Raw genomic sequence first — 26,155 nt, 5'->3', positions numbered from 1 at the left:
ACTGTTTCTGACCGAGAGAACTTTTACTTTTTAATTTTGCAGAGAAATCAATTGGTGAGGATGCCATGCTTTTTACATGAGTTGATCTCTTAGATCAGGGGTGTCAAACTCCAGTCCTCGAGGGCCGGTATCCGACAGGTTTTTGTTGTTTCCCTCCACCAGCACACCTAATTCAAACCAAATGGATCCAGCAGCTTCTTGTCAACCTATTTATAAATTTCAGTCAGGTGTGTTGGAGCAGGGTGACAACAAAGACCTGCAGGATACCACCCTCGAGGACTGGAGTTGGACACCTGTGTCTTAGATTGAAGTCTAATCTACTGGAGAATAGCTGGGTGTTTGTAGCACACACCCAGAAGTGTAAGAAGTGGACCAGCTTTGTGTCACTGAAAACCTGGAGCTGAACCCAAGGTTACCTCACAAAGCCATTAATCCTGTGTCATGGAACAGGCCCCTGATCTAGATGTTTTCTGAACCAACAGCAGTTATATATTGTCCTGCTATCATTTGTTAGGTTGTTTCTCCAGCCAAAGGTCCTGAGCTTTACATATCTTTTCCAGAGTTTGGGCGGTAATAATGATGAGATGCTCAGTGTCTCAATTACTGCAGATGCTACTTTGGAAATTGTTGCCAAGTAGTCAGTTTAGTAGTTGCTCATCATTATAGTGCATTATGGGCAAATACATATTTTTTGTTCATTTAAAATAATTTTTTTAATCAATTATAATCATTTTGTACGGCTGTAGGGTAGAATAGTGGTTAGCACTGTGGCCTCACAGCAAGAAGGTCGCTGGTTCAATCCTTGGCTGGGGGGAGGGTCAAAAGGCAGCCTTTCTGTGTGGATTTTGCATGTTTTCCCCTTGTATGTGTCGGTTCTGTCTGGGTACTCTGGCTTCCTCCCACTGTCCAAAGACATGGATGTTAGGTTAATCGGTTACTCTAAAATGCCCATAGGAGTGAACGTGAGCGTGAATGGTTGTGTTGGCCCTGCGATGGACTGCTGACCTGTCCAGGGTGTGCCCTGCCTTTCGCCCAGAGACTGCTGGAATAGGCTCCAGCTGCCTTTTATCGGACTAAGCAGTTTGGATAATGAATGAATGTGCATAGCTCATATTAGGTTAGAAACAACTAATTTCTGGAGTGAAGAAAACTTTATAAATGGGAACTTGCAGGAATTAGAGGAGGCTAATTCTCAAGACGAGCAGCAAAAAGCAAATCTTTGGGCTGCTGGTTACTTGGCTGACCAAAGTACCATATCACTGACTGTGTTACAGGCTGGGTGGCCAATGGCCAGATCTAAAAGCTCTGCTTGTTGTTCCAAATGGTTTGCGTTATAGACTGATACTGCTCTATGGACTTTGATTCATACTAAAATATCTTGATTTAGTTTCCCTGAATGCCATATTAAGACAGTTATTCTCATAAACTAATGGCTCACCGCTATGGGGACCATGATCCTGCCAGGGATGCCGAAGACGCGCTGAAGATGTTGAAGGCATGCAGGCATATGATGTATCAGCGGTAAATGGTCCAGACTTAAACTGACCCGTAGTGCAGTGTGGAAACGCACCCCACCTGGTAGACTGCAACTTTTGTTGATGTTTTCAAGTGATTGTTTCCAAACACACAGAACCACAGTCTGCCTAAGGCAGTGGAGATGCGACTGATGTTGTAATCAGATTAGCATATGCGTGTTAGTATACTGTCTATGTAGCAGAACTGTTGCCCAACTTTGAAAGGAGAACCATGTATGCTAAACACAGGAGGGACAGGAGGTGAAGACCTCACTTGCATCATTACCTCTGTTTTTTTGGCATGTTAATCATTAAGGCTTGAGGACACAACATCCACAACATGTTGCTTGTCAGATGGGCTGTGAGCCAGGAGTGCACGATCATCTGCATAATGCAGTTCATACAAGTTGCTGACTGCAGTCTTGGTTTTGGCCTGTATGTGCCTGATGTTAAACAAGTTCTCATCAAGACTGAACTGAACTTGAACATCAGCACCTGGTTTGATGGCCTCATGGAAGAGGAGAGAGGCAGCTGATGGGAAGAGATGGAAAATCACAGGGGCCAGAGCACACCCCTGTTTTCCCCAAACCTTCACTGTCATACCATATCAACTATATAGCATTTATACAGACGTTGGTTATGTCCCGAGAACCCACCAGTGAATGGGCTGGTGGATGCATGTAAGAACACTGATGGACCATCAGAACTTAGCTGTGTCTAAACAAAGTGTGTGAATATTTATGTAAATGAGGGAATTAACTTAAAAAAAAAAGTAATCGATTTAACACTTGTGAAGAGTGAAAGAGAAAAACATTAAAATCATGTTGAGATGAAAACTTAAAAGAGCCTGAAGATATTACCACTGTATGGTTTATTATCAGCATGCAGCAAAGCACAAAAAGCAAGGAGCTGACAGGTAACAGCCGCCTAATGTATAATTTCTCAGCTTTAATACATATTTAATGACTATAAAATAATAAATTTCTCATTAAAAGCTAACCACTTCTCAGAACACTTTTTTTTTTTCTCTCTTTTTTTTTAAAAATTCTGTTCTTTTCTTCCATGTCAAAAGCGAGCATCTACATCATAAACTATCCTACCAAACTGTTGACAGCTCAGCGGGTGATTTAGATGTGTTTGCCAAAGCAGAGATGTGGAGCATGCTCGAGGTGCTTTTTGTGCTCACTGCTTTCTAACTTCTCTCTCGTGCATTTTGCTAACGGGACATAATTTCATAATCTTGGGTAAGTTACCTGTGTTTTTGTTTTTGTTTTTTTAATCCAGTGAGGATGTGGTCTGAAAGGTTTAGTGAGATGAAATGGATTTTGAACCATGGTCCTTGACACATCATCTACCTGAAGTGAGATTTTCCCTTTTTTTGGAGGCAAAAAAATAGAATCTTATAAAAGACGGTAGCACAGCTGAAAGCCTGGATGGGTTCTGTTTTCCTCCTCTCCTCACATTTCAACTCTTTACGCCATGGTTGTGCTTTTACCTGAGCTGCCAGCACACACTGCACCTCCTGTGGTTCAGTTCACTACAAATAATTACTAATGGCTCCTGGCAACGCTGGCTCTTTTGAAACCTTCTTAGAACATGGAAGACAACCTTATGAAACATCAAAGGTTAGCCTCTTTTTGGGTGTTTATTTCTCTGTATGATAAATTTGAGCTGCAACGACTGCTACATTTAGTAGGCTGGTTGTGTCGGCCCCACCGGTTTAAAGAGAAAAATTACTATTCGGAAACTGTTGTGTGATGTGTAATTTAGCTCTTTTTAGGAGGCATTTTCTGCAGAGAGGGAGGAGGACTGTCAGCGTGATAGAGGTTTCAGCCTGTGCCTGAGGCTTTTAACAGAGGACTGTTTGTGTGGGTCGAGTTCTAGCAAAGCCTAGATTTTATATTAACCATACTACTGCAGTTTGGGTTACTTATTTGCTTTTGTGTGATGGTATTTGTGGTTTTTTTCTTTAGTTGTAACTCAACTTTAAACAGCCCAAATGTCTGAAGAAACACTTTAATTTCTCCTTAACTGTAATTCATAAGACGAGAAGAATACATGTGTTTCAGGGCTGGGTCAGGCCTGACTGTTTTTCTCACTTTGACTCAAAATGCTGAGTCTCTCACTGCTTTCATTCCTGTTTGACCTGATCTTTTTTTCTGCTGTGCTCTTCATCGCTCTCTTCTTACTTCCCTCTCTCTCTCTCCATGCCTTCTCTTGTTCCCTGTCTCTGTTTCAATAGCTGCTCACTGGATGAATAATTGCCAAGCTCCTGCGGGCAAAGAGTTACTTTTGTCCCACGCTCGCTCTGCTCTTCCCCGTTTCTCTGTATGATTGCCACCAAGAATTTTCCTCCATGACCATCTTCTGCTTTTCTGTCTTTGTCCGTTTTCTCTCTGCCCAATGTGAGAGTAGCACAGTGCTGTCACATGCCTCTTGTTTCACCCCATCCCCACCTCTGCCTCTCACATGGTCTCTGGCAGGTGGCAGTGGGACTGTGCAAATTGAATTCAGGGAATTGGGCGGCAGCAGCTCACCATCACACTGCAGCCTTAAGAAGCCTGAGTGTTAAAGTAGAGCCAGAAACACACTCATTTTCACCAACGCTACATTAACATGCTGATGCTACCTCACTCCAGCTGGAATTTCATTATGAATGTTACACCTGTGCTCCAGCTGAGGTCAAACACAGAGCTAATCTTTCCTCTGAGGAGCAGCGAAGGTTCGCTTTCAGGTAGCAGATAACTTCACTTTAAGTGCAGATGAGATGTGGCTCTCATTAACATACTTCAACAGAAACTGAACTCCTTTCATTCCAGATGGATTAACGAGAGAGGAAGGAGCTGAGCTCACTATAACTACATGCACTGACATGTGTGACATTCGCTGCTGTGAGAAACAAAACTGTGATTCAGTAACTGTCAGTCAGACAATTCCCCAAAAGGAATGAATGCACACCATTTCTTGAGTTTTTAAATTAACATGCTTGGAAAGAGTGCTTCGGTCTCACGCTATGCAGTCAATAAACAGCTGACACAGTAAGAAGCCCCTCTTTTCTTTCAGATATTCTCAGTTCTTTTTCATATTTCCGTTTTCACACTGCATCATATTTTTATTTTAACTCTCCCTAAAGCGTTTCATACAGGTAGCTACTAGTATTCAGTCTGGCATTTTTTCTTTTTGATCACCTTCTCAGATGCAACATTGTTAGAACTCAAGGGCCCGGTCCAGATTGAACAGCGTTTTATTGCAGGTTTTTTTCTGTACAGACACACTTTGGATCGAACCTGGTTAGGTTTTGCTCTTTCCTTTGCGTGATGACAATAAACAAATCTTCAGAGTTCAACACTTGAAAAGCTTCTAATAAACACAAAGAAAGGGCAAATCATTGATCATAGTTTAAAATGATAAACAATTGTATTGGAAGTGGGCAAGTTAGATAAGTCGTTTGCAGAATTAAAACTAGTTGCAAACTAGAGGCCAAACAAAACTGGACCACTTGGAAGATTCCTATGTCTATATTTGAGTTTCAATAATCTCATAAAAAAATAATGTGCTGATCAGCTGACTAATATTTTCAAGCTGTAATCTGTATTCAGGTACATTGTAGGACCATTCATCCTTAGTTCCCAAGAATAAGTGCTGCTTGTGTGTTCTATGGTGTGTGATACTTCATTTATTTTTTTTATTTTTTATTTTTTAAATTTAAATCTTTTATCTCATACACTACAACAAAGGTCTAGCCTCTACCAGGACTTGCTAAACTGTATTCAAACATACATAGGAAGCGATAAGTGCAAACAGTCACTCTTAGAAATGGAGATCTTTTGTTTTCTGCAATCATTTTGTTTGAAATCTCTTTTTAAAAGCTCCGTTAGATGTTCAAGTTGTGGCTCAAGTGTTTAATGTCTCACATTGTGAATACATTTCTCTATTTACACCCACTCCTCCATCTCAACAGTCATAACAAAATGTGGCAGTAAACTTTGTGGAATGCTTTGTTCCCAGTGTTTACAAATATGCTTGTGTTACTGTTTTTAATGAAGCCATTACCATTTCCAGCCCAAGATGAAACAATTTGTAAGTGATTTTCTGTCATGAACTGAGGAGACAAGACGAACTAATGCGGTTTGTGTGAAAGTGGAAGTTTCTGTCCATAGCTATCGCGGATTTCAGGCTTGTGTAGCAGCAAGCTAATGAGCCTGACTTTGTGTTTTTTTTTTGTTTTTTTTTGTTTTTTTTACCTGGGTAAACGCTTCCCTAGAGCCCCTTTTCTGGGGAATTGTGTTGAGCGCTTTGCGGCGTGGCTTGTTGTTGCTCTGCTTTATGATGCTGCCTTACTGCTTCTCCACATGTTTTGAACTGTGTGTGTTTTATTTGTTTACATATATGTTTGGTGTTTTCTTTTTGGATTGAACTGTCTTGATAAATCATTTGTTGTGGAGCACTACTGAGCTGTTCCTGGAAGTATTCTTTGCTTTTTTTCCTCTTCCTTTATTATGATTCATCACCTTCTTCTGTCATCCCTCAGTTACACACTATACTTGCTCCTTTTCGTGTCTACGATGTGAAATTTGTTTTTCTGAGTCACTCGCTGTTGTTGCCTTCATCCTGAACGCTCATCTCTCTTTTTAACTGATTCATGCGTTCTCCAATTCTGCTTCCTCAAGTGAAACAGCAAAAATCTGATTCCATTCATGAGTCGGACTTCCTTTAATTGACCATAATGACACACGTATGTAATATTTGATGACCAACAGGATGGTAAAGGAAGGGCATGATATTAACTCACTGGCTGCCAGGCATTGTTATAGCAGATGTCTTTGGCAAGTTGTGAGTTAAATATCCTGCTTACCATCTCATAATGGATCATTTTGTTTTAAATAAGTGAAGTTAAAAATGAAACTTTCAATTTTCCACTAATTTAGTTTCCACTCTCACTTGGGGTGAAAACTTGTGCTGTTTATTCACAGGAGAAATTATTATTTGGACAAGTGCTTTCATATTTAACCAAAGTTAGCTGAAGAAAATGTTTTCAGGATGGATAAAAGATTCCTCACAAACAAACTGCTATAAGCAAACAGCTCATGCATCCTCCTGGAGTGGGTCTTAAGTAAAAACATACAAACTGTGGCTCGGCGGGGATCAGCACTTCACTCAAGCCAGAGTCTCACACAAGCAAGCCTATTTTCAAGAAAGCCATTAGATGACCTTGATTCAGTGGCTGGCGAAGTCTCACCCTTCAAAGTGTTGTGAAGATTAAAGATTGATTCCATGTTTCCTTCTCTCTAGGACTCAAAGTGTAATAGCGTGCACAGCCAGCTTCCTCACATGCTGACGGAAATCAAAACAAAGAGCTCACTACTCACAGGCTCCCCAGTGGCTATTAGTCATGTCTAACTGGGAGTGTGTTACTTTATCAAGCAGTGAGTAGAGACTTAACATAGTGTGATCTGTGTGTGGAACGAGAAGCGATCAATGAAAAGAAGTGAAGCTTGACACTTCTTGGTGTTGAAAATTACATAAATTGTTACAATATTGCTTCTGGTTTTTCAAAAACAAAAGATTATGCACATTTTTGGAGATCTAATAATATTAAATCAAACATGAAATCAAAGGTTACCTTTAGCTAAGCTGGTGTGGGACCACCACTTCCGTCTGTAATGTCAAAGAGAATGGTTCTTTAACACGGAGGTTCATATTTAGGGGGGAATACTCAAAACCTGTGCTGATTTTTAACATTAACCAAACAGACATTACACAAAAGAGAAAAGGTTTACACCTAAAACTGCCAACTTTTCTGTCATCAACCTACTTTGTTTGTCAAATATTAACTTCATATCTGGTAACTATCAGCATTGAAAGGCAGACATAGTCCTGATCACAGTTTAAGCCTTTCTAATGCAAAACTTTGAAAGGTAATCAAGTAATGGGTGAAGAAGGCCAGGGTGGAATTCATAAGTGGAAATTTAGCTAATGTTGCTCTTCAGCAGCATCTCAAGTCATGGATGATGACGTAACTTTGCTGTCAGAAAAAAATGGACCAAGCTTTGATTGTGATTGATTGCCTCTCAAGTTTCAAGCCTGCATAACTCGATTTTTATACTGGACTGACACAAACTGAAACTAATGGCTGTCTGCCTTGTAGAAAATCACAGAAAAAGTCTTTTAAGTTATAATGTGCTTTAGGGAATGGTCAGCAGTGATTTAAAACATGCACAGTTTACTGAAAACATGCAAAATGACCTGAAAGTCCTTTAGGTTTCCTCTGAAGTTGTGATCGACTTCATTAAACAACTGGAAAAAAAAAAAAACATATGCTAACATGTTAGTCCTACATGAGGGACTCTTTAGAAAAGACGCTAAGCAGAGCCAAGGCTGTCTTGCCAGCTTTAAACTGAGGCAATCTAATTATAGCGACTGGCAAGCTATCTTAAATGATGCAATGGCTGCTAACTGAAAAAAGTTGCACCAAGTCTTTCTACTCTCGACTCTGTCCCTCTTGTCAGTTGTGTTTCGTTGTGTGGAACAGAAACAGCAGCTGCTCATGAGTATTCATTAGTCCTGCTCTTGGATTAGCAGAGACAAAACGTGAGTGTAGACTGGGCTGCACGCTCGCTGTGCTGTCTCCCCCAGAACACAGCAGGCCCTTCTCCTTCCCTCTGAGCACTAACCACAGCTGTTCAACACCACTTGACTTTTCCAACAACAATGTTCTCAGATGGCTGCAGCCACTTTTGTTCCTGCTCGCTGAAACATATGGTTAGTTTTTTTTCCTTTTGTTTATGATGTCTAGGTGTTTCTGTGGTGTGCTGGTTCAAAGTTTTGCTCCCCTGTTTTTTCCCTTACTGACAAAACGCTGATGAGATGTTGTCAAGGGGACTGTTTTGTTGATACCACACTAGTTGTTATGGTGATTGCCTCAGATTCAAGGCCCTGCTCATCAGATTCTCAGCTCTGATTTTGCACACGGAGCTCAGTGCAATAAGCCCCATATTTCAACATTTTGTCATCCAACATATGTGCTCACACATTTTTTTTTCTTTTCTCTCCAAAGGAAAAAAAGATGTCAGCTTCTCTTTCTCTCCATTTCTGTCTCTCCACTTGGAACACATGCATCGTGTATCAATTGCGTTGTGTCTCCCATTCAGGACAGCTGCACTGGCTGGCTATCCCTGAGATCTCCTCTATGCCTACATACGCGCTCCATGCACCCATGCTTACACACTCTGAGGCCATAAGTCATACTCTTTACACCACCTCCCCCTGCCCAAATACTCACACACATGTACTCTTGTCATCACTGTTCTTGGTCTCCTGTCTCCGCCCTGGTGCTCCTGAGCTACTATTCACTCTGTTTCCATACATTCCCTCTCCTCCCTAAGCGACGACCCCCCTCCGATCTTCTGTCACTACAGCTGTGTGTCAGCTGTCAGGCTGTCCCAGTCTCGCCAAAGATGAAGCAGAAACACAGAGGGTCTGCAGGGAGCGAAGCCCAACCTCTCTGTCTTTCCCAGCTGTCATTCCTTCCTCACACTTCCACTTATCACAAGGTTTTGCTTCCTTCTTCTTCTTCACCACTGGAAGTCTTTCTGAAATACTTCCAAATTTTACATAAGTACAAAGAAGGGATGGAAGTATGTTTTGTGAAAGAAGGCATTGAATACACAGAGGACCTGCAGCACAGCCTTCATTTAATGAAAGTCCATATGTTGATAAAGGGCGGTTGCTCAAATGTTGAAACCTTGGAGCTCTGTATAGAAGAAACCCCACAAACTTCCATGGATCAAAATGTTAAATCAACACCTCTTAATCAGCTTCAACAGTGTAACCTTCATGAAGAGAGGATGTGTTTAGCTCTCTTATTTCCTGTTAGTTTATTGAAAATGCCTGGCAGAAAGTAAAGCAGTCTGTGTTAGTTGGTTCTAAATGTTAAACTTTTTTGAGTCATGCAGCAATAGGCCAGTTGCAATAAGCAATAAGTCAATTAATTGCACGATAAGGAAAAATGCACGCAATAGGTTTACCAGACGTGGTAATTTTCATTTGTCTTACTTTTCTGCTGCATTTGTTTGAAGACAACATTAATTAAACACGGCAATACAGCAAGCTTCCATCTGCACTTAAGACCTTAACAAACAGGCTAGCTCCATCTTCCCAACAGTCCACGATCACTGGGGTGTGTAACCAACAGATTAAACACAAACAGGACAGTGCATAATGGTGTGTACTCAGACGGTGTGGTTTGGTAAACCACGCCCCATGGGGATTAATAAAGTATTTATCTATCTAATATTGTTAAAAAGGCGACATTTTGAAAAATGTTGCAAACATTTTACAGCCAGTATGAACTGCCCGGATAAACTTACATGTTACAGTGACACGAAGAACGACATACTGAAGGCGTTTAAAGCCATTCGATTTTACCATTACACCTCTGGTCAAGTCCAAACATGTCCCCTTATATGGGCTTGACCATAGACTATGTAACTGTGTTACATAGTGTTTTGAGACCATAGTTCCAGATAACCACGTTGCCAAAACCACAGGGAGAATCCTGATCTGTTTGAGCAGACTGGGGACTGGATGAGTCTATTGCAATGTTCAGCTTTAGCCTCTGTGTCTTTAACATCCCCCTCTCAGCTGCTCATTAATCACATGTCCATTTATACGTTTAATCTGGATTGTGAACATGTTCATTAGGAGAAGGTCAATAATCTTTAGCACAACTGATTGTGAATTATCAGATATTTTTGCTTCTAACTAACAAAATAACCCATATAACCAATTCTCGAAGACCTGTGTTCTCGTGTTTCCCTTGTATGACCAAAGTGACTGGTCTTCTTTGTCTTCCTTAGTTTTGTTTTTTAGCAACCGTTAATTTGTTTTTTTGAAGCCATGTGTGATTTAGTCTTTAGGAAATAGAAGTTATAGTGAACAAGTGAGGTGTTTCAGGCAATTTAGGAGCCAAATTTTCTTTGAGAGAATAATTTGCTTTGGTGTTTACTTTGGGCTTCTCAACTTTGATGCCTTTTGCATGTAAAAAAAAAAAAAAAAAAGCAACATAAGATACTGAAGAGGAAGGAACGCTTACAGAAATGATGTATTCCTTTTAACTAAAATCACTAACATCTGTTATGCTGCTCTGTCACTTATTGTCTTTTTCTTCTTCAATCTTTGTTTCTTCATTCATTTGGTATTCACTCTAAACGAGCCTTTCTAACTAGGTGCTCCAAATATGCCCCATCCTATTAAGAGAAAGTAGGTTTGAAATAGTTTAGAGGAATGATTGGCATTTCAAATACAGAAAGAATAAAATTCTCTAGGAATAAATTGGGACAGCTAATTATACCCTCCTCAATTACCAAGCTGTTTGTACCCTTTCTAAAGGCAGCAAACTATTATTGCATCACGGCATTGTGGTGCCAGAGAGAAAAACAAATTAGTCTGTGAAAGTGGTCTTTGTTGTTTGGCTCTGTGCTTGCTCCTGAGGGGTTTGGGCCATTGCTCAGCTTGGCATAGAAAATGTCCAGAAACAGGCAACTGAGACATGCAACGTGCTTTGGAATAAGCGGATATGATGGAGAGAGTTGAGTTATTAATGGTGATAGTGAACCTCTGAGCTCAGCAGCCTTAGGCCACATCTGCATGCTAGTATGTGGATGTGAAAGTAGCTGACTTGAAAATGGAGCCTTTTTTAACAGTTGGATGGAGCTATTAATATCCTTTTTCTCTGTGACAGGTATGCCTGAGGCCATTGGTGTGTCTCCGGACAGGTAACCAGGTGTGTCATGACCTCAACAACCACTTGGCTTCTTCCTGTCACTGTGGTCACGGTTCTGGTGGTACTGGTGTCATCTGAGGAACATGAGTGGCACTTTAACCCAGGTAAGCTTGCACGTAGATGAGCAAGAAAGAAATTATGGAAGTTTTTCTCCCTATTAGCATTTGACACAGTCATGCAGTCAGCAGATCTCAGACATGATTGCTTTTTCAACCCTTTTATCTTCCTCCTCATGCTTCTTTTCATGGTTGGAGCAACCGTCTGTCCCGCTGCTCTGACATTCTCCTCACATTCTCAAATCTGTAAGGCTCATTCTCCATCCACTATCAACAGGCTATCCTGTGTCCTCTCCCTGTCTGCCAGCCAGTCGTGTGTAATAGGAGAATGAGATAGGCAGCTCCCCCCTGGCTCGTCAAGACCGCTAATGCACAGGCACTTCATGAAAGTGTCAGTCAAAATGTCGGGGAGGGAAGTGCATGAGGGGCTGGTGAATGTGAGCCAACCAGGTGTAATCAGAGGAAAGTGTTTGCAGTGCAGTCAACTTTCTGACAGCAGCACAGAGACTGTAAGGCTACAACAATGGATTATTATTTCAATCAGATGCTCTTTAATTATTAACATCATATCTTAGTCTAGAAATGACTTCTTGTCCTGGAAACAATAATTACAATGCATTCCATTGAGGATGATGAAGGAAAAGCAACCACTGCTCATGTTTAAGCACAGTATAGAAAAGAGTAAAGAAAGTAATGATAGTAATTCAAATCTGCACCAAAATTTGCCATGTTCTTATTTTGCTTCTGATCCACCAAGTTTCATGAAATATGGATCTGTAGTTTTATAAATGTGTTGTACTTTATTAATCCCACAGAGAAATTTGGTGGTTACCTGCATGAAATAATTCATGGTAATCTAATGTAGCAGTACCATGACACAGTACCAAAACCATGGCAAGCCATGCTGAGTTGTCTGCTCGCTTGATTCGCTGCGCTCACGGTTAGGCTTCACATCACCTAGAATATGATTTTGTCTTATTTGTACAGAGAGTAGAGATACATGATGTATTTCTTCCTGTCCTCTAAAATATGTTAAGAATGCTACTATGTAATGAGCTTTTGCGTTATGACAACTAGAAGTTTTACCACTTGTTATCTGTTTGATCTACAACTAGCTTTCTTATCATAATGTATTTTAGTAAAATTACACTGGATGAAGCTCTTTTTCTTTTTGTAATATCAGACACAGAGTGAGCGAGGAACAATGACTGAAATGCCAACACATGAACCATCCATCCAGTTTAAAAATGTTATGTTGTTAAAGTCTTAGTGAACATTGGACTTGGCTGTTTAATCGGCCTCATCCCTGTCCCAGTAAGCACTTTTTAGAGGGAGAATTGAGTTATTTTCTGTACCATGCCTGATGCCACATCGACGTTGGTGGTTTACTAAAAGCATTCAAGGCAGTCTGCTGCTTCTGACTTGCTTCATAGGAGACCATCATACATGCCAATAAAACCAAATTTACTCAACAGGTCTTGCTTCTTTGGGTACTTGAATCATGATTTTGTCAAGAAACTCTGTTGTTATGAAAGGAAGGATTTTATTAGAGCGGAGTGACCGTCTGGAAAAGCTGTCCACCACCTTGAGGTGACATAGTTTTTAATGACTTTCTTTTCTGTCTCAGTTTCTGGTTTATTCACAGGACATCAGAGTTGAAAGCAGCTTATTGGAAATGTGACTTTATCAATGTACACTTGCATCTTATAAATGTGGAAAAACGTGCAAAAACTATGGATTTCTGCATTAGTTATGTTATGAGAGTGTTTAGATTTCATACAGTTTTGCTAACACAAACATTCTTTTTTCTCTTGTCATGTAAACACAGTCATTATAAATGTCTGTTCTTTACATTTTGACATATACAGAAGTACAAGCTGTTATTTTTTTTAAAGATGCTTTGCGACACTATAAATGGGTGTGATATCATAGCTCTAATATTCTCTTGTTTTTTCTTATCTTTAAAAAAAAAAAAAAATTCAGTGTTTGAAAGCTGCTTGTAATTTTACGAAGTGCACCTTTAAATGACTAGTTGATTGACTAATTGAATTTGTACAAACTGGATCAAGAATCTGTTGCAAGAGTGGCAGATAAACATACCATTAAAAAACATTTTGTATCACTAATAAAAGCTGAGTTGACACACGAGCAGAACGATTCAGTGCAGGAGCTGAAATCCCCTGAAAGACGACAGAGGGTACTGTGAGGGGTAGAGGCAGCGAGAGATGAGCTGACTGCAGATGGTGGGTTGCTGAGCATGGTGTGATGATGATGATGATGTAATGAAATGGGCACCTGTCCTCGGGGTGTGGATGAACTTTATGAGTTTGTGTGTGTGTGCGTGCGTGTGTTTCGGCCAATGGGGTTTTAGGGTTTGTCATGCAGCCCAGCATTCCTGTTCACTGACTCAATGACGGAAAGTAAGTTAGATGCCTACCTCACCCCCGCCTCTTTCTGTCACTGTCAGCCTACTCTCCAAATCTCTGTCAATACCCTTTCCACTTTATCACTGACCAAACACCCCCCCACCTCTTCCCCATGACTGAATTCAGAGCAGATAGCTCGGTGTTTGGGTAATCCCTGCCCGGGACCACGCTATCTATATCGCTTGATAAGGTTGCTGCTGGAGCGGAGTCGGAGCAGATATGCCAGACCTGTCTGTGTTCTTTCCTTTTCCTTAAGTTTCTTTTCCTGCAAGTCTCAAATTGTGGTAATTGGAGCTGTGCAGGATTGTTGAAGTCCAGAGGTTGCGGCTTTGTGTGGGACAGAGAGATAGTTGAAAAGACAAAGGAAAAAGACAGGAAAGATGTAATCTGAGGCATTCAGGCCAGTGTTTCCAAAGAAGTTTGTTTTTCTTTTACATAATTTAGCTTCGGCACAGATTTCAGATCAGTAAACTGTCCAGGATCTCTACGCAGAGGCCAGATTCTTTTAACCGTTTACAAACACGTTGGAGTCACAGTGTTGTGGTTTGTGAAACACTGACTCACTTGGACATTGGAAATTCCTGGAAACTCCATGACTTTAGAAGAATCTGACTGGTTTAACATCAATTTATGTATGAGAAATTAAACTCAGCTGTCTTCCCAACATGGGACTTTCAGGAGGAATGAAGATTAGAAAAAATGCACAGCCTTAATATGCTTTGTCTTTGAAAGTGTTTTGCTAAACATTGGATGTAAAATGTTCATCAACACCAAAAGCAGGAATCGTGCAACTGTCATACCACTCTGCAGGTAGACTCTGACTTCTTAAAACATACTTCCTTTGGTTTGGCAAGTAGTGCTTTTACAGGTCCAAGAATTTGGGCTCAAAATGTACTAACTGAAACCAAAGGTATAAAATTTGGGACTCGGACCGCAGCGGAACCAAGAAATTCTGGCTGTAAGCCTGGATGGAATCACATCTGCATCGATTTCATGGCTGAGTGATATTAACATGTTAAAAAGGATTTTACAAGCTGTCAAAACAAAACAATGTGACCCACCTAATTTAATGCTAGCAGCTCTCTCCCATGTGCCTGGCTGCAATACATTTAATAAATCCTCCTTGGCAAGAAATTCTGTCATTCCACTCCTGCTCGTTGGAACAATATAGCTAATCCGCTTCTTACTTCAGCTTATGAGTTTGACTGCTGTCACAGTGAAAATAACAAACTTTCAGAATCAGCTGGTTTATTTCCCCTCTTTAGTTAAAAAATGGTCTTGGCTTATCAGCACCATCCTTAATATCAGCATCAAGTTTTAAATTTTAGTTTTAGTGACAGCCCTCATTTAAAAGCATTGCTACAGAATGGGGTGTGTAAATATTGAAGCAACTTGCTGAAATACACTATTTTATACAAATAGATCAAAATGACAATAAAATAATTTAAATGTACTTTTTATATGAACATCTGACTAGTGCTTTAATTTTTTTTTTTTTTTTTTACAAATGACAGAAAAAGTAGCACTTTCATACATTTCTCCTCCTTCTCACTGGTTGTGTGGATTAGGAAGCGTGAAGTTCCCGGAAGTTTTCCCAGCGATGACATAACAACATTATGTTCCGTGACCAATGATGGCTTCTGACACTAATGGAAATATTAAGTGTCCTCTGGACATGTGCTCCATACGGATGTGAATTTCGCTCATATCTTTATCCGGTCTCTTGTCTTCTGTGCTTCCCTCGATCCTTCCCTTACAGCTCAGTGTCGTTACGCCCTGGGGATGGAGGATGGCGCCATCCCAGACTCTGACATCACTGCCTCCAGCGCCTGGTCCGACTCCACTGAGGCCAAACATGGAAGGTGAGAAATGTCTGTGTGTGGGCGTGCAGGATGGAAATTGAGAGATTAGATACCTGTATTTGTTTACAACCCCAGTTCTAATGAAGTTGGGATGTGGAGTAAAACGTAAATATAAACAGAATACGATGAAGTTTAAATCCTTTTAACATATAATCAAATAAATACACTACAAAGGCAAAATATTTAATGTTCAAACTGATCAATTTTGTTTTCTGCAAGTTTTTTCTCATTTTGAATGAGATGCCTGCAGATATTTCATTATTTGCAAATCGTGATGTAAGTTAATATCACGCTGGAGATTATAACAATGGTACTGGTGTGGTGCACCAACACACTTTAGAGTACACATCTACATGAAGGCAGATTTAACCATTGCAGACTTTCAGATGATACTAAATAGCTTTTTAAAAACTCAGTTACCTCTGGGAAGTTAATTAATTGTAGAACAAACTAAACAATATGTTATAATTCAGGCGATCCTTTGAGGACAACTGCACTGGTAGTAATTTTTGCAGACTTATTTTGTAGGTGTGTTGTGTTGTGAGATGTTGTTTTCCTTGCAGTCTCAAGTTTGTTATTGCAAGGAAAGTATTGGAGACATGATAAATTACCATACAATGTCAGGGTAACACTGACACAAAATAATACGGGCTGCTACGCACTGTGATGGACAACATGACTCAAAAAACATCTGAGTATGTTGTCTGAGATTCATTTCACTGAAGAAAATATACTTGTTAACTGCCTGAAGGAGCAGAAAATACTTTTTTTTCATTTGTAATACGTACAAAAATATTAGAGAGCAGAATAAGTAGTGTTTATGTAAACTATATTGTTGGTAGCAAATAGATTAATACATTTAAATAATGAGTATTTAAATTAAAATTTACTTAGCTTTTTTTCTTTTACATCCAGCCTTTTAAAAGAGCTCCTTATATATTAAGAACACATAATCACCACTTTGAAAAGCAGAACTGACTGAGACTTGATACGGCAGATTTAATACCCTGGTGCCAGTCCTCTGAATCTGGAGGGCTGCCCATGTCCAGCAAATTTTATTCATCAGTGTGTTACAAGTGACCAAATGTTATTCGGCTGATTACCAGGCTGCATCGTCTTTTTTTTTGTCAAAACTGTAGAAGTTTTGAAGAAACATTGAAAACTTTTGACGTTTTTTATTTAAAAGAAAAAAAAGCTGCTGTTGTAGGTGAACCTGTTGTTTGAGCAAAATTTATACATAATTATTTAATAAGTGAGTTTTCCGATTTCAACATTCTTTCTCAAGTTTAAGCCATATAAACAAAAAGTTATTACAGTAATGTACAAAAGTCTTTAGCCATCCATTGTCTCAAGGATTTGGGTATTTATTTGAACATGTGCAAACATAAATGCAAAAAGAGAATAAAAAATAAAACATCTCTTACAAACTCCGTATTTGTTATATATTTGCCTTTAATAGTTTTTGTTATTAGTTCTCTCGTCTCATTGCAAAGCTTTTTTTTTTTTTAGATGTGGGCTACCTTTTGTTTGGTTCTCTGTCAAGATGATCCCACAATGCTTCGGTATTTAGGCCAGCACTCCTTTGATGATCATCTGATATACCCAGTTCCAGCTCCATGGAGACCATTTCTAATGAGGCTCCCGTAAACACTAGATTGATAAACTAAAGAATCAGATGCATCTACTGCATCCTTTCTGAGGACATTGTTGAAATTTTTTTTCAGTTTTTAAGGAAATTCCTTTCAGATACTGTTCATCTGCTGTGGGTAGTTTTCCAGGCATCTATTGTCTTCCATGTGTGCGGTTTCCTCATTTTTCTTTATATGGACACGCTGTACCCCATGCTGAGATATGCCATGTTTTCACCTCCGTGATCCTAAATATTAATTTGATAAACCCACCTGAACAATGCATGCCAGAACTTTCTGCAAACAGGTGACATGTTGAAGCTGTTATTAACAACAAAGTCTTTGTACAAAGTATTAAATACATTTCAATGTGTTTAATGGTTTTTCCCTGTCATTCCATTTCATTACACATAACATAATTTATGGACATTTATGTTTTGATTTGTGGATTGCATTGGTGGTTACTGACATTTGGTGAAGATTTCATGTCAATAGCACCTTTACAAATATGTTTACTGAGTGAAATTATGACATATCCAATACTTATTTAATAAAACATGTTTGTTAAAAAGGGTTGGGTCTATATTAGGAGGGACTGAAATTTAGCTGCTAGGCGCAAGCTTCCTGAGGTTGAGGAGACTATTGGTCACCAAAGGATGCAGGGCACCGCTCAGATCATTAAGCGGATATTGGACTGAAAATCCTCACAAAAACCTGCAGCAAGTGACTGGAAGGTGATTTATCTATGAGTGCAAAATGAAAGAGTCCATTGTATTTATTAAGGCATGACGCTTCTCACAGGGTATCACTTGCATCATGCATGATTGCATGTGATGAGGGCAAAAGGGTTGAATAGTAACCTGCGTCTCTTCCTCACGTGACTTAAATCCTTTTCAGAACTTGTGTTCCCTTTTCAAAGATGAGATTGATAATAAATGAAGAAATCATACCTCTCAAGATTTCTTGTGGTTCCCTCTATAAAGTTCATTTCAATAGATCAAGATTTTAATACATGTTTAAAAGGCTCATAGCAAAACAAGGGTGAGAGAATATTTTAAAAGACCAACATCATTAATAATCTTAGAATAAATAAGCAAGTTTCTTTTATGTTTTTATAAAATAAAACTTTGAGTCTAAACTGACCCGTGTTAAACATTCGGGTTTGATGTTTGATGACATTGTTAAAAGTAGAGCTTTGTATTGGTTTAACATGAATACGAATCCCAATGAACACAATTTGCCTCATAATTATGCAGGCAGAGTTGACATTTTCTTCCACCAAAGTAATATGTAAATCAAGTAACAACACTTGTACAGAATAATGTGTTTGTCTGCAAGACTTATTTTCAGTCTGCTGGCACCATGCTAAAGTAATTTTGGAGGTCTATTAGATTATGGTAGAAGATGATAGTGTGTGTCTTCATAAAACCCACTTTGTAATTATATTGCCACCTTGCGTGTCTGGCTGCAAGCTCAGATTCATGGGAGCTAAGTTAGACCTGCAACACGCCGTAGCCACGTGTTAAGAGTGTTCATAGGGTTGAGTGCATGTGTTTGTGTTCATTTGTCCCTGTTGGTGTGTTGGGTTGGGTCTTCTGGCTGTGTGTGCAACCATGTGGAAGTGATTATTAGCCCAGGCTCGTTTTAAGAGACATTAGGGAGACCCTGAGGGAGGAAGAGAGAAAACAGAGAAAACTGCGAACATAAAGTAAAAAATAAAATAAAATAAAAAGAAAGAAAACAAGTGAAAGGTGGATTTCCTCAATGGAGTGCTGAAAGTTGGGGAGAAATGCGTTCGATGGAGGATGTTATCTGAGGGAAAAGACGCCGAACTAGCAGGTCTTTTTTTTATGACTGTTTTTACTCTTGGCCTGAAAAATATCAGCATTTTGGAGAATTAGAGGGAACGAGTGAAGTGAGAATAATTAGGAAGGAAGAAAGAGTTTGCTGGCATCTACTGATGATACGTAGCAAAAGACTTGGAGAGGGAGGAAAAAAGCAAGTGGTTGATTGAACAGTACTCTGTCATGTTAATCCTGCAGGCTGGTTTTCCCAAACTCAACTTATTTCTCCATCACAAGACACTTGGTAGAGGACTAATGTATCATCATCTCGTGGCTCCCGGCTGTATGATCTCAGCCTCTGAGGGTAAAGCAGGGTTGATTAAAATCCAAGCGCCAGTGTCTGTGTGACCGAGTTGATATAGTGATTTGTTTTGGTGGTCGGAACAGCAGCATTCATTTTGAAAAATGGTAAGAGCTTGGTTGTGGCCTGGCGTTTGTTCCAAAGCTGCTTGTGCGAGACAAACTAACGTCACAGACACACAGCCAAGACTGTGGTCTTCATGCGGCTAATATGTGGTCTTAGTAGGATCTCTTCTTGTCCAGCTGGTTTGAGGAGGGCCACACTGAGTGAAAATCTCTGATTTGTGTGTGGTTGGGTGAGGGACTCTCAGTAAAAATCAAGCCCTACGCCAGATCTTGTCAGGAAGGTTGAAAAATTGGAGGGTTGCAGTCATTTTCACTCTGTTCCTTTCATCATATTTGCTATCTCCATGAACCGTATGCTTCCCTGTTTTTTCATCAGTCTACAGGCATTGCCAGGTCTGTCTTTCTGCTTCTGTCAGCCAGTTGCACTACAGATATGTGAATCTTTGCCTGCTGTGGAATTCAATATTCTCTACGGAGATAGAGGAGTATCTTTGAGTTTGCATCCAAATCTTACTTGTACCTCTGCAGGCTGCTCCCACTGAGGATTTTGATACAGTCTTGTTTGTATTTTTAAATCTATATATACATGTTTGGATGTGAGACTGGGATTAAATATACTTTTTACTTATGTTCTTTATTTTAAAACTTGTGGTTTCATATGTTATAACTTTGTGTCTTAGGTTGAGCACAGGTGAGGGGGATGGAGCGTGGTGTCCAGCAGGACCCGTCTTTCCCAGCGGATCAGAGTACCTTCAGGTCAGTTACCTGGTGTATTGTTAAATCAGTACACATTCTGTATCATCTGTAAAAAGAATAAAAGTTACTGTGTTCTTAGTCATAAAGTTGATATCAAAGCTTTTTTATTCTTTTTTTTCTTTAAATCCACATCTCACTCCAGGTTTTCCTAATTAATTTTTGTAGCAGCCATGAAGCTTCATTAAACTAGAACTAGGTGTGATTAGTTTCAGCCTTTGGGGAAAAACATTTGTTTGTTTTCCAACATTCAAAGCTGAATCCAGCTAAATAAAAAGTTATATCTTGATTTTTTATTTTTTTATTTATTTTTTTTTTTTAAGCTGTGCAGAAGAACAAAACAGACTGTTAGAAGTTGTCCCAAAGGGTTTTGTTGGCTACTGCTACACAGAGCCATGCTTTGCACAATATCACACAGACTTGTTTCCATTGCGCAGTATAAAACTATAGTTCTTTTTGCACTAGGCTGATGTAGGATTAGCCAGTGATGTGTCGTATTCTCTTGTGCGTTTGGAAACCAGATTCAGTCAGCATGTTGTTACATTGGACTGCACATCTAACACAAGCTGGAGCTGCAGCAGTTTTACTGTCTGTTGCTTCAAAAGTATAATGTGGAGACTTTGCTGCTCTTTTATTTCCACAGTTGTAAGGACTGCTGCAGCGTTTTGCTTTTTGGAACGCAGGAAGTTGTTTGGAATCACAGAGATCCTGGTGCTTTTGGCATTAATCAGATTTTTCCCTAACAAATCTCTAGTGACCAGTTTATCTTCAAAACAGCTTGAGGGTAGCATCAATCCTGCCAATGGTGATAGTCAACTAATCATTAGCCCTCACTGTTCACTAAACAGATACATTTTACTGCAGTTGGCGTTTCATCTGTAGAGTGCCAGTTCATGACAGAAGTCATTTCAAGACACTTATAAGGATGCAGTCTAACTTAATCCATTTATGATTCTAAAGTAATCTATCAGTCTAATTTATTACAGTAGTCTTCATGTATGCCACGTGGATGATCTGTTATGCCTAGCTGGGTTATATCTCTCACCTCCTCTCATTCGTTTTATTTCTTTTTCCCCTTGTGTGTGAGCTGTGTTTGGAAAGAGCTCACATCATATCCAAGTTCACAAGTGACATGTTAGTTTTCACTTTATCAAATGTCCAGGCTGCTACTTCTGTCCTTGCATGAAAACAACTGCATATAACCTCCAAATAAAATGAGCAAACACTGCAGAAAAGAGCTGCTGACGCAAAAGCCTGTTAAAACAAGAAACTATTGATTAATCTGATGATGTATCAGGCAGGTAAATAGATGGAGTTGATTTATTATTAAAAGATAATTCTAACAAATCCATGTAAGTTATATCCCATGTATTTATTGTGCTAACCTATCCTGCTTTTTACAAGTTTTAGATCCTTATATGTATCTCATTTGTAATAATTGTATTTTAATTTAGATTGATCTGCACAAACTCCACTTCCTGGCTCTGGTTGGAACCCAAGGCCGCCATGCTGATGGGCACGGCCAGGAGTTTGCCCGCAGCTATTGTCTCCGTTACTCCAGAGATGGAGTGAAATGGATCACCTGGAAGGACCGCTGGGGACAAGAGGTCAGCAAAACATTATTTCCCTCTTTTTCCTCTTTATTTTAAACAGAACAATAGCTCATTGGCAAATGTACACAAATGAATGGATGTGAATGTCATGAAACAAGCTTTGGGGTAAACGCTTCATTAATGGTGGGAAATGATCCACATCCCTGGGCTGTTGAATATAAATGTAAAGTTAATCAGTTGCAACTTATTTATCTTTGTTTGATCAATGTATTTGGAAAGCACACATTTTGGATTTGTGTCAGCTAACATGTTTCTAACAATGTTTCTGTTCAGACCAGAACCTCGACAGGCTGCTGAACAATGTAATGAAAGCCTCACTGCATTTGGTACATGTCCATGTTTTGTTTTACAATGAATCCTGCTCTGAGTTTTCCACAACTTATTACAAAATGGTTGGAGAATTAAGACTTTCAATAACTTGTTTTTAGTGAAGGAATCACAATGTTTGTTCCCCTCTTTCAGATTTTATTTGACAAATATATTGACACACAGAAAATATTCTCAATATGCAAGCCAATTGAAATCTTTGTGACTGCTTCACCTCAAAAATAAAATGCCTGAGGCTCACAATAAAATCTGCCTTATTTTGCACCTCCATGTGTTTTAAAAAAAAAAGTTCATTCAGTTCATTTGATCTTTTCTTAGATTAATAGAAATGGAAGACACACTGAATGAAAAGTCGGCTCCTCAAGGCGAGATTTATTAAACTCCACAGTTAAAAGCTGAGACATTCCAAGAGAAAAAGAGAGGACAGAGTGGCGTACCGGATAATTGAGTATTTGTACTTCTCCCTCCTCTCTAGGTGGTGTCTGGTAATGAGAACACCTATGATGTTGTTCTGAAAGACCTGGGCCCCCCTATTGTGGCCCGCATGGTCCGCTTCTATCCCCTGGCTGACCGTGTGATGAGTGTTTGCCTTCGAGTGGAGCTCTATGGTTGTGTATGGAATGGTAAGTGTGTGTGTGGGAGTGACAGAAACACTAAGACTACAAAGATACACAAAGTCTGTGCTTTGCTTATCTTTTGGTCTGTATATTATGAGTCGTGCTTTCTAGATCTTGATAAAATTGATTATCGTTTTAAATGCTGAAGGTGACTGAGTTTGCTCTACTCCTAGATTTCATTCCATATCAGATGGTAATGATTACAAGTGAATTTTTTTTGCAGCCTCTGAGGGGTTTGCCCAGATAAAAGAAGTCATAGATTGATAAATGGTGTTGGTCTCGGTGTTTCCTGAAACACAGCGCTATTTATGACCGGTTCATCTCCCTTGCTCCTCCGCCTCCTTCAGACAGCACGGGGGGGACTGTAAATCAGAGTTGTCAGTGACTCCAAAAGACATATTTCCCGTTCTGTCTTCAGGCAGAGCATCTCCCTGAAATATGCTTCACTGTGGTCTCTGAGGTGCAGCAGCTGAGTTCGACTTCGGGCCAGAGATTGTACAAAACCCGACCAATGTCAAGTTTTGAACACATTTAACCTCTCATTAAATTTTAAATCTGGTTGTGTAGACGCGACACATTGTCTTCCTGTCTTTGTTTAACATTCATTCTGGGCCTGCTTGACCCTCGTGCACTCTCCCTCGCACATAATCAGTTACGAGCAAACGGAGCATGCCGCACCGTAAATTCTTCATGAAGCTTTGTTTATTGTGGGTTGCAGAGCTGTGGGCTGATTAGCTGTGAATTAAAGCAGGGGGACTTGAGTTTCATGGGTTGAAGGTGGATGGTAGCGAACAGGCCTGAGATGCTGACCTCTTTGTTTATTTTGCCACTTAATAACAGCTGCCAACCACTGGCACAGCTGTTTATTCTGCAAAAACTGCAGTTTTAACTAAGTGAGAGAAACCATTTTAAAAGTCTAGCTTGTGTTGTTTTTATAATAATTGCATTATCTTGTGCAAGGAAGAATCTTTTGATTTCATCCCACATATTGCTGTTGTGTATATTTAAACAATTTTTTTTTATTAGTCCAGTTGTGCATATTGTTTTTTTTTTAATGTATTATAGATTTAATGTGCAACTTTGTCAAAACTGACTGTCAAAATTTGACACATAAGAGACCTGAAAAGTCAAAATCCTCTTTGCATTGACTACAAAATTTGGTTTATTTGACATGATATTAAATTTGACAGAGAATCTTTATTTCATACCATTGTACTGCATGTTACTCTAAAAGTAAAATCAAAAAGCATGTTTTCTTTCAGAAATTTCATGAATAATGTTTTTTTGCCCTCTCAGATGGGTTGAAGGCCTACACAGCTCCCATGGGTCACGTCATGCACCTGCCTGGCATGTCTGTGTTCCTAAATGACTCCACATATGATGGGAGCACAGAGCAAGGGTAAGGTATTCTGCGGAATCTTTTCCCATTTTCATTTCTTATGTATGAATAGAAATCTTTTTTTCACTGAAACCCAAGCACTTCACTTTTCTGGAAATGTACAGATGTGGCCTTGCTGTAGGTAGAGTTGCTGTGGCTTATTTGATCATGATAAAAACTGACAAAACGATGTGGGGAGAAATGTGGAAAAATGTCTCTGCAGTGCTCATCATATCTGCTTGAAATGAAGTGGGGACTCCGCCAAATCTTTCCTTCTGAGATTTTTTTTGTCTTGCTAATTGAAAGGGAATGACATTATTTTTCTTAGTTGTTCAGGGATTTGAGGCATATTTCCTGACCATAATATCTGGCAGGGAGCAAAGGAGGGCTGAACCAGGAATTTGGAGAGAGCTGAAGGTGGGGTGGGGGGACCACTTGCATGGGCTGTGCAGTTAATGGGGCTCAAATGTTTTGCTAACGGGCAAGCGAGCACTTCTGATGTAATCCAGACGTGTTTCTAGCAGATGTATGTGTGAGGGCTCATACATCTGGGACTAAAGGAACATATTTAATGACCCTATTGTGTTTCTTGTTGTTTGCTGGTGTGTGTGTGTGTGTGTGTGTGTAGCTGATGTGTGCATATGAAAGCTTGTTTGCAAACACGTCAGTATGTATAGTTATTTATTCACCTTAGCGTGTTGGTCCATGAATGTGAGAGTGATAAACGTGGTGCACCATCCAGCTTTATTCCTGTGCAGTGCTGCGTGTTAACAGAAACAGTGCTGTGCATATTTGCAGGATGCAGTTTGGAGGCTTGGGCCAGCTTTGTGATGGGGTGCTGGGAGGAGACGACTTTATAGAAACAAAGGAGCTGAGGGTGTGGCCAGGATATGATTACCTTGGCTGGAGTCGGGAAGCCCTTGGGCAAGGCAGTGTGGATATTGAATTCCACTTTGAAAAACCCCGACTCTTCAACACCATGCAGGTAAGCTGAAAGTTGTGTTGGTGTGTGAACTGTAAATGAATGTAGAAAACTTTCGCAAAATGAAGATTCAAGCAGCAGATTTGTCATTGAGGAGAAAAATAGCTGCCAGTGTCATCTGTGTTTTCAGAGGGATAATCTTTCTCCCTGAATCACTTTCACTTCCTGAAGTGATGCAGATCATTACGTAATGATCTGCATCATGTGAAAGAAGTGATGCAGATCATTATGTAATTTCAACACACAATACAATACAAAAGCCTTGTGCTCTTCTTTATTTCTTTGTGTTTGGTTAGAAAAAATCAAAATGTCTTGTAATGTTTTAAAGTTGTTTTGAGCAATAGTTCTGCAGGCTTTCAGAAGTTCTTTTCAAGTATCTCTTGCTGACTACTTTTCCTCCTCATTTTCATTTCACTCTTTGAATCTAACCAAATTGGGAGGAATAGAGTTTTCTTGTTTTATCGAGCTACTAAACTCTGACCTAACACGCCAGATGAACCAGTGATGTATCTGCACATAACAGATGACAAGAAGTCTGTTGCAAAGCTTCAGCATATTTTAATCATTTCTGTATTTGTATCTGTGAAAGATGACAAATATTTAACAGTTTTTCAGAATCATAAGCAGATAAATATACAGTCACACTTTGATCTAACAAGCAATAGCATCTTGACAGTTTTCTGCTTGGAATTGCTTCCATTTTCCTTAAGTACATAAGTCCACACATGCCAGCAACGTAATAAAACATCTCCTGGCAAGAAATTCCCGCAGTTGAGTGTTGTCAGTCACAGACCTGCTTCCCCAGTGCTTAGATGTCGTTATTTAAAGAAGTGTGGGCTCACCTTGACAGGGAATATTAACAAGAGGCAGCCAGCATCTAAAAAAGAGCTTTTGGTAACCTAGAGACTCGTTCCTGAAGACTACGTAAAGATATCACAAGGAAGGTTATTTAATGATGCTTTTCCATTACATGGTACTGTCTGCTACCAAACAGCACTGCTCACT

The 26,155-nt window shown here is 39.6% G+C and overlaps 1 protein-coding gene across 2 annotated transcripts in view; it reads left to right on the top strand.

The window, feature by feature from the left end:
* The window catches only part of ddr1 (discoidin domain receptor tyrosine kinase 1), a 53,118-nt gene that overhangs the window by 5,259 nt on the left and 21,704 nt on the right, over positions 1-26,155 (top strand). For both annotated transcript variants that reach the window (XM_079240443.1, XM_079240442.1), the window contains exons 2-8: positions 11,257-11,402; positions 15,540-15,642; positions 20,161-20,236; positions 21,688-21,840; positions 22,649-22,796; positions 24,087-24,189; positions 24,967-25,153. In XM_079240443.1, the coding sequence (XP_079096569.1) occupies positions 11,306-11,402; positions 15,540-15,642; positions 20,161-20,236; positions 21,688-21,840; positions 22,649-22,796; positions 24,087-24,189; positions 24,967-25,153 (867 nt within the window). In that variant the 5' untranslated portion in view covers positions 11,257-11,305. The remainder of the gene's footprint in view (positions 1-11,256; positions 11,403-15,539; positions 15,643-20,160; positions 20,237-21,687; positions 21,841-22,648; positions 22,797-24,086; positions 24,190-24,966; positions 25,154-26,155) is intronic.

The sequence above is a fragment of the Telmatherina bonti genome (assembly GCF_933228915.1).
Source record: "Telmatherina bonti genome assembly, chromosome: 5".
NCBI classification, from domain to species: Eukaryota; Metazoa; Chordata; class Actinopteri; order Atheriniformes; family Telmatherinidae; genus Telmatherina; species Telmatherina bonti.
Note: the sequence above shows the minus strand (reverse complement) of the source record. Positions and strands in the feature narration are given on the sequence as shown.